This window comes from Lithobates pipiens, unplaced genomic scaffold, assembly GCF_037356315.1.
Source record: "Lithobates pipiens isolate NorthernLeopardFrog02 unplaced genomic scaffold, aLitPip1_a1.2 Scaffold_8, whole genome shotgun sequence".
Lineage (NCBI taxonomy): Eukaryota > Metazoa > Chordata > Amphibia > Anura > Ranidae > Lithobates > Lithobates pipiens.
In genome coordinates, this window is record NW_027507903.1 from 484684911 (window position 1) to 484699688 (window position 14778).

At 44.0% G+C, this 14778-nt stretch overlaps 1 protein-coding gene across 15 annotated transcripts in view; it reads right to left on the reverse strand.

Moving 5' to 3' along the window:
- Positions 1 to 14778, reverse strand: part of WNK1 (WNK lysine deficient protein kinase 1) — a 233590-nt gene that overhangs the window by 18918 nt on the left and 199894 nt on the right. For 10 of the 15 annotated variants that reach the window (XM_077468930.1, XM_077468931.1, XM_077468929.1 and 7 more), the window contains 5 exons: positions 13918 to 14049; positions 12056 to 13503; positions 5557 to 5640; positions 5216 to 5302; positions 996 to 1059 (listed from right to left, as the gene is read on the reverse strand). In XM_077468930.1, coding sequence (XP_077325056.1) covers positions 996 to 1059; positions 5216 to 5302; positions 5557 to 5640; positions 12056 to 13503; positions 13918 to 14049 — 1815 coding nt within the window. The remainder of the gene's footprint in view (positions 1 to 995; positions 1060 to 5215; positions 5303 to 5556; positions 5641 to 12055; positions 13504 to 13917; positions 14050 to 14778) is intronic. The other 5 variants (XM_077468943.1, XM_077468932.1, XM_077468944.1 and 2 more) reach the window with 3 other exon arrangements.

The following is a 14778-nucleotide window of genomic DNA, read 5'->3' on the forward strand; positions in this document are numbered from 1 at the left end:
TCCATGTGCAAGCAATCCTATTCATGTCAATTGGGACGCTGCGACTGCACAGAGTTGACATTTGCATGGGAGCCTGTCTGAATGCAGACAGCTTGAGTTCAGGGAAGTCAAATCGGGAGCAACAGTTGCATCCCAATAGACATGAATAGGATGCATGGGACACCTGTGCACTCCCCTGTGGGCAAAGCTGGCCCTTGCTTAGGTGTACCAGGTCTTAAGCTGATGTGCTTGCGACTGTGAATAATTTTCAAGGGTGTCTTGACAAAAAAGGTTTGAGAAACACTGGTTTAGAGGCAGTGAGAAATGTGAAAACCGGTAAAAAAAAAAAATCCTCTCCATGTAATCTGCAAATGATCACTTATGAAAACTTCACAATACACATAAACAGTAAGATATGTGTGAAGAACACTGTAGCACTTTCAAACATAGTATTAACATTCAGTCTTAATTATATATGGAAACTCTATATTACATGCCAACGGTCACCTAAAGTTTGACAACTGCAGTCCTGACCGCTGCTTACCTTAATGCTACTCCCAAGAATGCATAACTGTCTAATATCAGGCAATATTTTAGGTATTTATAATGCACAATTTACATCCTGTACATTCACATCAGTCCTTGGCCTAAAAGGAGCTTATACCCCAAGGCCCCTATTGCACATGCATACATATTTAAGGGCCAATTTCGATAGGAGTCATGTCTTCTTGGAGTGCGGGAGTAAAATGTATAACCAGAGAAAACTCACGCATGCAAACACCATGCAGGTAGTGTACTGGTTAAGCTCGGACAAAATCTTCTGTTCACTGCACAGTTTTGACAGATTGTAAAGAGGAAGAAAAAAAAAAAAAAACAACCTTTGCAATACAGTCCATTTTAACAGAGTCCTTCTGATCTATAGCTGTCATATGATGTCAAGCTTTATGTAGATAAAGCTGGAGCTTTGATTTGGTATCTGGTTTGAACAACTTATGACTGAGCTGTGAAACACTTACCATCAGTGGCGAGTTTGGGCTGGATATCCACTGGACCGGCAGGAGTTGTAGTAGCTGGCACAGGCTTAAGAAAAGGAAGAGAGAGTGAATGGAAGTTAAAAACAGACTTTCACATATAGATTTTGTGGTCTCCAACACAACAGATGCCAAAGCCAGATAGCACTAAAGGAATAAATGCCAAATGTTTAGCACTGTCACCCACACTAAAGCTGGCCCGTTAAAAGGACTTCAAAACACAAAGTAATAAAAAAAATTCTGCAACAAAACAGTAACCACCTAAGGAGCTTGGATATATCTTATACTCCCTACAGTCCTTTACTGCTGATGGCAGGCCTACGGGTATGAATATTGGGACATGCTGTGTGATAGAGCCAATCAGTGCTCACGTTATTTGGAGTGGAGTACAGTAAAGGTCACAGGCGATTCTTAGACCATAGATTTGTTGATACCTTCAGGTATTTGGACATTGGCAAAAGCTGCACTGGGAACTGTCCCCCAGTCTACCAATAGAACCCATGAGGCCCAGTTTTTTTTTTTTAGCAACCATCTCTTGCACTATATCCCAAGATATGGAATTTACAGGCAAGTCAATATTTCCATTAAAGGCTAAGCTCAACAAATAAGGACACATTTTTCATAGATTTTTCCTCACAGGAGATTGCAAAGCATTGCAACCCCAACCAGTGGATCGCGGGTGAACAGCTGCAGCAGGATTTTTACCTTAACCACTTGCCGACCACTGTTGGCATATATACGTTGGCAGAATGGCACGGCTGGGCAAAGAACCGTACCCGTATGTTACTTTGCATTTCCCGCCATGCGAGTGTGTGCCGCAAGGTCAGAGACTGCCCGCGGGACCCCCGGACTCGGTCGCTGCGGGGATACCCGTGAGCGTGTCACAGAGCTGAAGAACGGGGAGATGCTGATAGCATCTCCCCTTTCTGCCTAATGTCATCAGGAGCAGCGATCAGTGTCACGTCACACACAGCCCATTCCCCAGACAATTAGAAACACTCCCCTAGGACACACTTAACCCCTCCACTGCCAGTGACATTTTTACAGTAATCAATGCAATTTTATAGCATTGACTGCTGTATTAATGTCAATGGTCCGATAAATGTGTCAAAATGGTCCAATGTGTCCGCCATAATGTCGCAGTCGAGATAAAAAATTTTTTATTTTTTTTACAAAAATATGTAAAATACGTATCAGCCTAAAGTAAGGAAAATGCATTTTTTTTTATATATTTTCGGGGGATATAGCAAAAAATGTGTTTTTTTCAAAATTTGCTGCTTTTTTTATTTATAGAGCAAAATATAAAAACCGCAGGGGTGATCAAATACCACCAAAAGAACGCTCTTTTTGTGAGAAGGGGATGTCAATTTTGTTTGGGAGCCAAGTCGCACGTCCGCGCAATTGTCAGTTAAAGCGACGCAGTGCCGAATCACAAAAAGTGCTCTGGTCAGGAAGGGGGTAAATCCTTCCAGGGCTGAAGTGGTTAATATAGAGAATAAGGGTAAAAATCCTTAAGCCTTCAGAAAAATTTTCATTGTACAGTTCACAGAAGTTGACTCTTAGACCATGAGATATCCCAAACCAATAGATTGAGGGGGCCCCAGAGGGGTACTGAAAAACGTAATGGCAAGAAAATAGAATTTTTTCATCATACTCAACTGTAAAATCCTTTTCTTTGAGTACATCACGGGACACAGAGTTAGGCCAATATTCATTACCTACAGGGTTATACGCCATCTCTTGGTCAATTGACACTGGTAGACAAAGTCAGACAGGAAGTGATCCCCTATATAACCCCTCCCATACAGGAAGTACATCAGTTTTGTAGTAAGCACTGAATACTTAAAAAAGAGGGGAGGGATCCTTGTGTCCCATGATGTACTCAAAGAAAAAGGATTTTACAGGTATGACAAAAAAAAAAAATCCTATTTTCTTTTCCATACATCATGGGACACAGAGTTAGGCTAATATTCATTACCTACTGGGACGTCCAAAAGCAAAAGCCTCGTGGGCAGGGAGACACCCTGCCAAACAATAGCCATCAGACCTTATACGGCAGCCTGCAGTACACTGAAGACCAGGTAGCAGCCTTACAAATCTGAGCCACAGATACCTGATGGTGAAAAGCCCAGGAGGTTCCTACACTCCTGGTAGAATAAGCTTTCAACCTAAAAAGGAGGAGCTTTACGTTTCAGACCATAGGCCTGAATGACCAATTAACTGACCCAATTTGGCAATGGAGGCTTTGGAAGCTGCCTGCCATTTCTTGGGTCCTTTTGGTAAAACAAAGTGTGATCGTTGGATCTCTGCAGATCAAGACAAATAAAACTTGACTGCCCGGACAACGTTCAAGGAATGCAGTCGTTTTTCTTCCGCCGAACGATGCTGAGAGGCATGGACACTATTGTACGTGTTACAATCTAAATGGTTAGATCAGGGGTGTCAAACTCAAATTTCATTGCAGGCTGCATCAGCATTATGGTTGCTATGAAAGGGCCAGTTGTATCTTTAAGACTAGATGTCCACAGCACCCCACTCCCCTGTACATCAGATTTCAAGAGCCCCCCTGCCCTCCCTTACATCACTGTGCAAGGAGTTCTGTACTCCTTTCTGCTGCCGACTGCTGAGATGGGGAAGGGGGTGGGGGGCAGAGCCAAGTCTTTCTGGGGCTACACAGAGAAGAGCAGGATCTGGCGGAGGAGTTTTCATCCTCTCTGCCATTGACTGCTGGGACAAGGTGGGGACAGAGACAAGGGGGTTGCCGCAACTGCAGGAGAGGTGCAAGGGCCACATGAAATGGCCTGGAGGGCTGAATTCAGCCCACAGGCCTTGTCTTTGAGACATGCGAGTTAGAGATTGGTCACCATTCACAGATTGGTTAATGAATGGGCAATTTGCACTACATATGGGTTCCATTTCCCTTTAATGTCTTTTCATGATTATGTTATTTGGAATTACAGATATAATTTATAATACAGAATATGGATGGGCATAGAGCTACACTTGATTTCTGTTTAAGTTTGGCATCACAAATTTGTGTGTTTGCTTTACTCATTCTGTATTACAACAGATTTTCTTTGATTGTCTGAGATAGACTAAGAGCTAAAACTGCAACGAGAGAGAGAGAGAGGAACACTAACCGCTAAGGAAGTTTTGGAGCGGGACAAAAAGATGAAAAAGCACAATGTACAGATAGAGGTGAAACGAATATACCACCTTATACAAAAAATACTTAAAGGCTGAAGGACTTTATTCTTGTGAACTAACAGGAAGGGCTTCTTACAATATAAGGCCACCCAGCATAGACACTCCACTGGCAGATGTGAAAGTGACCAGAAAAACTACCTAGTGAGAAAGGTCAGCCATGGGTATACTCTGAAATGGTTCCCTAAAGTCCCACTAAGCTACCAGAGAATGTCTGGGTGACAATATGTGTGCCACACTGCACAAAAACTTTCACCAAAGTGTGCAATGCCAAATTTGAAAAATCAGGGCCAACCTCTGGTCCAGTTGAGACAGAAGAAAAGTCAAAATAAGTCTCATGACATACTGTGGTGGGCCAAAATGGACTTTGAGAAGTCTACTTTCAGATACTTGAAAGCATAGGAGTGACAGGCTTCAGTCTCTTAGGACTTGGGCTTCAACAGCCAGCAAACAGGATGGAAAAGAAAAGCTGGATGGAAAAAAGACCATAAGCATCCCCCCCCCCCCCCAGTTGATTTAACATTTACAGCAGAGAGATGCAATAAGCTGACCTCCAGCTGTTGCAAAACTACAAGTCTCATAACGCCTCTGCCTCTGGGTATGATGCTTGTGGCTGTCAGTCTTGCTGTGCCTCATGGGAATTGTAGTTTGGCAACAGCTGGAGGTCTACTAATTGCATATCCCTGATTTACAGTAACCTTTTACAAAAGAAACCTGGTGTTAAATATAGGTATATCTACTTTTCCGCTTCAGAAACCCAACAATTTAGATCCACATATCTAATTCTTCTCTAAAGTCAGGCCCAAGGCAGTGAGCTATTATTGGAATAGATCTGATTTGCACATCATTTTAAGTGAACATTTAGTGGGAGAGGACGACTGTAGAAGCAAACAGAGTACAGATGACAGTGAAAGTTACATTATCTTATATATTAAACAAATGGTGAAGGGGGGAGGGAGGGAGGGGGTTAAAACAAACACCCTCACAGCCTTTACACTCACACAGCTGGGTGCAGAGGACACAGGGACACTTTCTGGGCTCAACGTTCTTCTCAACTGGAAATCCAAGTCTTCCAGGGGCTGCTGGGACTGTAATGAGAAGCAGGGAGGGTCAGAGGAGAGGGTCCTTGGGTTACCCCTGCTCTACACTGAGCTCAGTAAGGTGAAGTCATTGGAATCTAAACCCGTTTTACGGTCTTTTCACTCACTATAGGGTGTTCCTGTGCTGGAAGGGTGACAAACACAAAGGTATGGGATAGAGGGTAAGGCAAAAGGGCATGCACAAGACGAGGGGAAACATCCATTAAGAAGTTACATGGAAGAAAAGAAGGTTCATGCTGCACCTGAGTTAGTGAAGGTCCAGGAATAGGAGGTGGCTGTTCACCAGGCGAGCTCCCCACTGTGCTGTCTGCCCCGGCCGGGAGCACCTACAGGACAGGGATATTTAGTGCCATCAGACAAAGTTTCACATACAAAACCTATTTATCTTTGCTGTACTACTCAATGCTCCACCTATTAGAGATATGACCACCCGTTATCTGCTATAATATCTCAACTGAGCAGCCTCAAAGATTGGATAGGATGTCTTTAGGCAAAACCACCAGGGTGATGTTCATGAGAACACAATAGATCCAAAAGGAACAAAAAGCAGGAACTGGTCACTACCCATTCAGGGTAAAGTGAGTGTCTGCACATAGGCCACACCCCCATTATTTACCTAGCCATGTTCCTTCATTGTCCCTCTACAGTAATGAGCCTTTCGCTAAAGCCAGCCATAAATGGACTGAAACTCTTCTGATTCGGCTGGGACTGGTTGAATTTTGAACCACGCATAGGCACTATGGTTGTACAGAAATCGTTCTGCCAATCAACTTCTGTACAATCAGCTTGTTGGCTATAGTCTGCAATGTCAATCAGTGTCTTTCAATAGCAGGGTAGTCTCCCCGCTATCAGAATGCAAATGGCTCAGTGGGTGGATTCCCCCATTCTCCACAAATGTATGGATGGTGGAATCAGGACTTTTCATTCAACCAGCATGTAGTATGGAAAAAAAACAAACAAAAAAACTACATCATGGGCTGCCTAAGACTTGATACCAAGACTTGCTACTGAGAGGTTTTACCACTTGCTGCCAATCATCCTTTCAGCAGGGCATCCAATTTTAACATACTGAAAACAAGGCAAATGCTGACAGGTGGGTACATTTCTCAGGAGTAAGTAATTGAAATCGCAGTCCTAAGGACCACTTCACACTAGAAGATTGGTAGCATAGATCTGCAGATCCAACAAATATTTCTGCTTAGGTTTCCTTAACGTGTGACATCTCATTATGCCGCCCCCTCTTACCCAATATCCATTGAAAGCCCTTCTAGGAGCCAGTTTTTTTTTTTTAAAGCTAGAATACTGAATGGGAATGGCTTGAAGAGAGAGAAGCCGAGAACCTGGTTACAAAATGTGTTAATCAGTGGAATGTATAGATTTGAAGTGCTTCATTTTTAAAGCTTTGCAAATCAAGAAATTTTCAAGATAAGATGCAACACAGTGTTTACAGTGGAATCCCTTGTGCCGAGCCATTTAAGGGGGGTGGGGGGGAGGGGTCGCCCCCAACATTATTGCTAGTGGCTACAGCTGCATGTACAGTAATTCCATTTAAAATGCGGCAAGCTGGTACAGTCTACCCATACATGGGTCGAATCTCGGCCGGTTCCTGAGATTCAAACAGTCTATGCCTGGCTTTATGCTTCCTGCTGCCCAACCCTTCAAATGCAACACTGATCCTGAGAACTGGTCCCTCCTTCCCCACATCCCCAGTCAGCTGGGACAACCGCTCTTTAAAGATCCGTTATATACTGGGTCCAAGGAAGCTTTCACTGGTTTCTCCTGCTGACCTTTAACCGATACAGGAAATTGCAGCTACATGGGAGATCAGCAGGAGGGACCACAGAGAGCTGCAGGGAACCTAAGGGATCAGTGCACACCCAGAAGTGTTCATTTTCCAATGGACAGTTTCTCAGGATTGGAATGGCACTTGGAAACTGAAAAAAAAAAAAAAAAGAATTCTCCTTTAACCCTTTTGCTCCCAAACCCGTTTAAAAAATATTTTTAGGCGTTAGGATTACATAAAACCAGCAGCCAGAAATGTGTGCAAAACACCTACTGTTGCCAACATATACCAAACATTGTTGGCAGTAAAAGGATTAAGGGCCAGTTCACACCAGATGCAGTTCCGTTTTTTTTTCTGCACTATAAATGCATGCACAGAGTTTTCCATGTATTCCAATGGCTCTAGTTCACACCATGCAGTCAGTTTCCGGTGCAGAAACTGACTGCATGGTGTGAACTAGAGCAATTAGAATACATAGAAACATACAAGGAGGATGAGACTAAAACACCTCAGATCCCTACATCAGTTAACCACTTCCCAACCGGCACATGCCAATGTACGTCGGCAGAATGGCACGGGCAGGCATATTGGCGTACAGATACATCCAGTTTTAAATGCCGCCCTGCCATCGCAAGCACGCCGGCACGCTCGCGTGCCGGTCGGGACCCCCGTGAGTACGGCCGCGGGTCCCGCGGACTCGATCGCCGCGGGCATACCCGCGATCATCTCATGGGGCGGCTGAACTGGGAGATGCCGTTGTAAACAGCATCTCCCTGTTTATAGCGCAAAAAATAAAGCAGGGGTGATCAAATCCCACCAAAAGAAAGCTCCATTTGTGGGAGAAAAAAAAGGACGTCAATTTTGTTTGGGAGCCACGTCGCACAATTGGTTAAAGTGACGCAGTGCCAAATCGCAAAAAGTGGTCTGGTCTTAAGCCAGCAAAATGGCCCGGTCTGAAAGTGGTTAATGACTCACACCTACTGCTGTCAAGCTAGGTGATCAGTTTCAGGTATGCCCATCCCCCCATTTCACTTTGGGTCATGCTGGATGCAGCACGTGAGGTGCTGTAAACTATAAATGAAAAGGCAACCCTGACTGGATGCAAAGGTTCCCGATTCACAAACCCTTGTGGTTGGGGTAGAATTTGATGAAATCATACGAGGCTAGATATCTGAATGTATCAGAGACTTTTTCTACACATGTAACCCAACACCACTTATTGTGGTTTCCTTTTATTTCTTTTGTCTGTTTTGTTGCACTCGGTTTTTCTTGTAATGTACTAATCTGAAAATATAAAATAAAGAAATAAAGATTTTTTTTTTTTAAATGAATACATAGAAAACACTGTACTTGCATTTTGTGCAGAAAAAAAAGCGCACAGAACTGCATTTGGTGTGAACTGGCCCTAGAGAACTTAGATATTTCCTTACCTAATAAAGGGTGAAGGTTAGTACCATGCTATTTGAATTAGTTTTAGGTGCACTGTCTTCCTGGTATTTGCTCAAATGTGGTCAATACATCTGGGAAATTCTCTCTCATAATGCCTAGCAAGTTGTGGCAGCCATAGAAATCCTGGAGGTCACTGGTTTCTTCTCCAGGACAAGAGTGACATCATACACAAGTCACTTAACTAATAATGTCTGCCTGTTCTCATCGTGAAATGCAGCCAGTAAAGATGACATATAGAGAGTTAGGATAGAATGTCACAGCTTCTCAAGCTGCTGAATATAGATTAGAAGTGAGCATTCACGTTAGTCCTATGGAAAAACATAGAATGACTGATTGTCAACATTTCTAAGCACATGATTGATTCTACACATTGCCATTAAGGACTAAACTCATCTATGGATTGGGAAAATATAGCAAACATGTTTTCTGACGACATTTTCTAGAACAGAAAAAAAAAAAAAGTCAAATACAAAGATTAAGTTAAAGTGAATCAAATACTAGAAACAAAAACATAATATACTGTAGCTTACCAGTCTTTAGAAGCGGTAGCTGCAAAATCTTTTCTTTATTTCAAGCTTTTTTTTTTTTTCTTGGTGATGCTACCAGTAAGACTCCATTCACACAGGGGCAACTTTGGATCCGACTTTAAGTCGCTCCTAGTCGCCTCAAGTCGCGCTATATGTAAAAATCAAAGTAAGTGAATGAGAGCCGTCTTAATGCACACTACTGAAGTCGCTCCGACTTCAGAAAAGTTTCCTGTACTACTTCAATTTGACTTCTAGGCGAATTGTACCCATTGATTTCAATGGAAGACGCCTCCAAGTCGGATCTCCATCTATATTGAAGCGACAATGTCTCCTCTCTCACAGAATAATCAGGTCGAGGGGGAACGCCACCCCAAATTTTAAATAAAAACCCGGCATGGGTTCCCCCTCCGGGAACATACAGTCCCTTAGGTCTGGTATGGATTTTAAGGGGAACTCGCCTACGTCCAAAATCCATACCAGATCCTTATCCGAGCACGCAGCCAGGCCGGTCAGGAAAGGGGGTGGGGAGGAGCGAGTGCCTCCCTCCTGAACCATACCAGGCTGTGTGCCCTCAACATGGGGGGTGGGTTCTTTGGGGAAGGGGGGCACCCTGGCCCCCCCACCCCAAATCACCTTGTCCCCATGTTGATGACGACAAGGGCCTCTTCCTGACAACCCTGGCCATTGGTTGTCGGGGTCTGCGGGCGGGGGGGGGCTCATCGGAAACCCCCTTTAATAAGGGGGCCCCCAGATCCCGCCCCCCACCCTATGTGAATGAGTAAGGGGTACAGCTGCAAGAAGATCACGGAGGAGCTCGGGAGAAGAAGCCGGAGAGCAGGAGACTAGGCCAGACACCGGGAGAAGTGGCCGAACAGAGCAGAGAAGTCAGAAGACCCCCGGAGCTGATTAATAGCTCCGGGGGTCTTCTGCACATAGTTGAACAGAAGACGATCCACCCATCAACTTCTGTACAACCACCCTGTCAGTTAAAAGCTGCTCCAGCAGCAGCTGCAGGCAATTGGGGGAGGGGTCTCCCTGTTGTCAGAAGAGCACAGCTGGGAAGATTTCTACATCCACTTCGAATGTGGGAATCTTGGTTTGATGGCTGAAAGAAAAAAACTGAACCATGTATGGCCAGCTTCACTGTATTGTCACCATAGGCTGCTCAGCTGATTTTTGCTGATGTCCTCGATTTCCATTACGGGTGGGGGAGGGATGGGGACTGGGGATTAGTAGTTTACAGCAGATTGCACAGAAGGAAAGAACACTGTATGAGGTATCTGGTTAACTGTCAGTAATGGCTAAGGACACTATATTTCTGGCAAAATCAACAAATATTTTCTGAACCTACCAAAAAGGTATTTAGCACCATGCGATTGACAAATTTTTTAAAAAGGAGGTGCAAAAACCTCTCTTTGTTGGAAACGCAGGCGCAGCAGCTCATTAAAATGAATGGGCTGCCGTGCCTGTGCAAACGTGGGCCGCAAACATGCACAAGTGTGAATGTAGGGTAAGGACTGTTTCACAGGAAACTGATCCGTTCTGATCTGCGAAGACAAATTGGGCACGGATGTTAAAAAAAAAAAAAAAAAAAATGTACATTTTGTCCTGTTCGGCTCTGATTCAGCAGGGGATCTGCACACAGATCCCCTGCTGAATCAGAGCCGAACAGGACAAAATGTACATTTTTTTTTTTTTTTAACATCCGTGCCCAGTTTGTGTCCGGAAGACACACTTGGACCGTGATAGCTCTATGGGAAACTGACTATGAATGGACTCTAGGGTCGGATTACAGCAGGCTACCACCAATCCAGGTTTAGGTCGGGAAAAACGGAAAAGGATACAGTAGTTTTCGGTTTTATTTTTTTGTACCTGGATGGACAGAGGTGTATGCGGGTGTAAGCGAACACAAGACTATTTACATCTGCCTGACCAAAGAGCTGCAAGAAAGTTTTTCAGGTATTCCTCATCAGAACCGGTGGACCTGATCGGAAAGCCTGGGTGAAAGGGCCCCAACACTGACAGGGGTGCTTACAATTGCTAGCTTTTATTTATGGAAAACCTTTACTCGAAATAAAGAAAATAAAAATGCTGTAACTGCTCAAAAAAAAGGTTTGCTTTAAAGTAGGTGTAGAGGTTTTTTTTGTTACCTTAACACATGCTCTGTGGGGGGGGGGGGGGGCAGTAAAGGTGAATCAGGGCCGCTCTGTGCAAGACCAATGCAAAGAGCAGGTAATTACGACATGTTCGTTAAAATAAATATGTTCACAATCACTTGTTCGTCAAGTCCATCTAAATCTGCTAGTGCATCCAACACTACTCTTTCCCCAGATTGACGATACTCCTATCAAAAAGGTGTCTGTGCTGCTCCTCCAGTGGAGTGTAGGCACCCTAAAAGCCGGGTGTTACTAGCGGGATCACCAGACGAGAAAAAAAAAAAAAAAGTTAAAAAAAAAATTAATAATAATTAATAATATAGCCACCACATTAATGGACTGGTAATCTACAATAGAATACATTTTTGTTTCCAAGTTAAATACTGCTTTAAAGCAGATCCTGCTCCCTAGATGAGGTTTATTTTATGACCTGCTATGGTCATTCACCTTGCCTTTTGCTAGGACAGTGCTAGATTAGGCCCTCAAAGATACAGAAGTGTGATTGCCTGTCATGGCTCAGCATCCTAATTTGAAATTAATCTTTCTACAACCCATCCATCTTACAGCTGCCATTTATAAAATGTGAGTCTGAAAGGCAGCATTCATAATGGACACTCAACACCAGCAGCATAATAAATCAGTACTACATAGGCACTTGTACAACCAATCTCATAAAATGTTTAAATACAGATCAAACAGCTAAAGTAATCATTTAAAAAAAATTAAATAACCATGGATCATACCGAGAAAAGACCGACATGATAAAAGCTAGGGTTTATGTGATGGAAATGTGAAGTTTCACATATGCAGTGAGGGCACAACTTACCGGTACTCTGCTGAGTGGTGGCTTTGAGGGAGGGGTCCCAGCTTTTCCAGGAGCTGCAGTAGCAGCTGCTGCAGAAGCCGCTGCTGCAGATACATAGGTGACTGGGGTAACAGCCTGTCCAGGAGTCACACCTTGGCCTAAGACAGACATGCCAGACTGTCCTAGAGGTAAACTGGTGGGTGGTGCTGTAGATGTAGGCTTGGTCTGGGTGGAGACAGTGGTTGATGGAGGTCCAGGCAAGGGAACCCCCTCTTGTCCAATTGGGGCTTCTTGCGGGGTTAAGCTATGCTGTGCACCAACACTGCCATGCTCACTGAAAAGTGACCTCAACTTCTCTTCCAAAGTCTTGATATCATCTATTCCAGACTTTGTCAGACTGTCTTCACCTTCAATAGAATGGGTGTGAGGAAGACAGGGGGCCGTACTAGGCAGTGTCTGACCATGTTGCAATGTGTGCTGAACAGCAGGGATCTGGTGGTTTACAGGCACAGCTCCAGACATAGGAACCTGGGAGGCAAGTGGCGTGGACACTGTTCCACCTGTTTGTGATATAATCGGCGTTGTTGCGATAGCTGTTGGAAGATGAGTGGGATGAATAATAGGTGCACTATCAGCCACCGCTGCAATACCAGAAGCTGCCACTCCTGCGTATGTGAGAGGAGCAGAGATAGGGAGGGACATACCCATTGTACTTATGGCAGCGGTGACCTCTGCTGGTTTCTTCGTGACATCTTGATGAGCAGCACTAGAGGTGACACTTTCCACAAAACTCGGAGCGGAGGTGCTACTGCTCAACTGAACTTGCGCTGGTGTCACAGTGCTCATAACTGGCGCTGACACGGATGTGTGAGGCAGGGTACAAGCTACATTGCCTACTGGCATCTGCAGTGGAGGAGATGTAAGGGTCTGTGGTATGACTGCTGCAGTGCTCACTGGTGGAAGTGACTGTGTTGGGGGTGACGTCACTGTCCCAGGTATGCCCACAACTAGAGGCAAAGTAGGAAGTGATGTCACAGCTGGAGGTACACATGTGGACACAGAAACCCCAGATATCACCCCTGTAGCAAGTGGCTGGGTAGACACAGCAGTGATTGTAGGTACAGTGCTTGGCATGGTGCTATGGGCCGACACTCCTGTAACGCTAGGAGTCACAACACCTTCCACCGGCAGCTGGGCCACTCCCGATTGAAGGCTGCTGGGAGCAGCTGTAGATGATGGGGGCAGGCCGGATAACCCTCCTGAGAAGGACCCAACGATATTCGTCAGAGATGTTGGAAATGGAGGTCCAGTTTGATTAAAAATTGGTGGAGCCGTGCTGGGACCATCAGCCATCTGAGCCTGTCGTAGCTCTGCAAAGGCATTATGGAGACTGACAGATGATGCAGAATGAGAGAGGTTCATCCCAGGTGCGTAAGAAGTGGTAACTGCGATGCCATGGGAAGTGGGAACTACAAAAATTAAGAAAAAAAAAAATATCTGTTAGGCTGCTATAATTGTAGACACCCAAAGACACAATCTACTAATCACAAGTCAAAAAAAGGTCAAAAAAGTAGAAAGCTGCTCATTTCGGTTTTAAAATCAAACATTGCTAATCAATGGTATCCAATTATTATTATTTTTTTAAACAGATGGCCATAACACCTGCACAAGTTAAACATGTCAAATTATTAATGTATACATTGTTGAACCGAAAGGGAACTCCAGATACATTCATTTTGATATCTGTCAGGTTTTTGACTGAAAGGTTACTTTAACAGTCTATCAAAAGAGCAAAACTAAAATAGACTTCCTGAGAGGAGGAAAACAGCAACAAGTGATCTCCTAACAGCAGGTCTCTTACAGACACCACAGAGCATGCTTACCAGTCATCTGTGGATCCTGTGATGGTGCATTAAAGAAGGCCGGCTCCCTCAGACGGCTCTCTGGAACTGGACTGACTATGAACCGTCTACCGGCAGAGTGAACAACTTGGGCATGGAGGCCGGGAGCGAGTTCTAAAAAACAAAACAAGAAAAAAAATCACAACTCCATAACAAAAGACGAAGGAGGAAAACAGAAGGCGGAAGTGATGGAGAAAGATGTGCCGTTTCTAGACAGATTTTATACTGGGGACTGCCCAGATGAAGATGGTCTACTGTGATCATCAGCTGATTCTTTGTAAATCTAGATTTTTGGGCCTGGATACTCACTTCTGTTTTGAGCCACTTCACATGTACAAACACCTCTCACTGTTAAAACAGGCTTGCTGGACTAATACTTAGGCATAACTGGCCATTTCACATCTTTCTTCTCATGTAGAGAACTAACCTATTTACTACCAATTGACAGGCTATTCATTTTGAGAAGAAAAATAAAATAAAAATGTAGCTTGAATTAATTCAGCCCATCCTGAAAAATAAAAGAAAACATTCTTTGTTTGTGGTTAAATAGAGATAAGGAGGAGTGTTAATTATACAATGCAGGAGATGGACAGTAATAATTGGGATTTTGACTTACCAGTACAGTCCTCATCTTGAAGTTTAGTACAGGACAGGAAGTCAGACTGAGTTATATGCCAATACCCCAAGGTGACTGAACACTGACAGCTTTGCTGGGAAATTCCCCAGCGCACCCTCATATAACCCCCAACCACTCCATGGGACACAAGTTTTGCAGCAATCAATACAGAGAAACCATATTTAAAAAAAAAAAAAAAAAAAAAAAAAAAAAAAAGGTGAGGAACC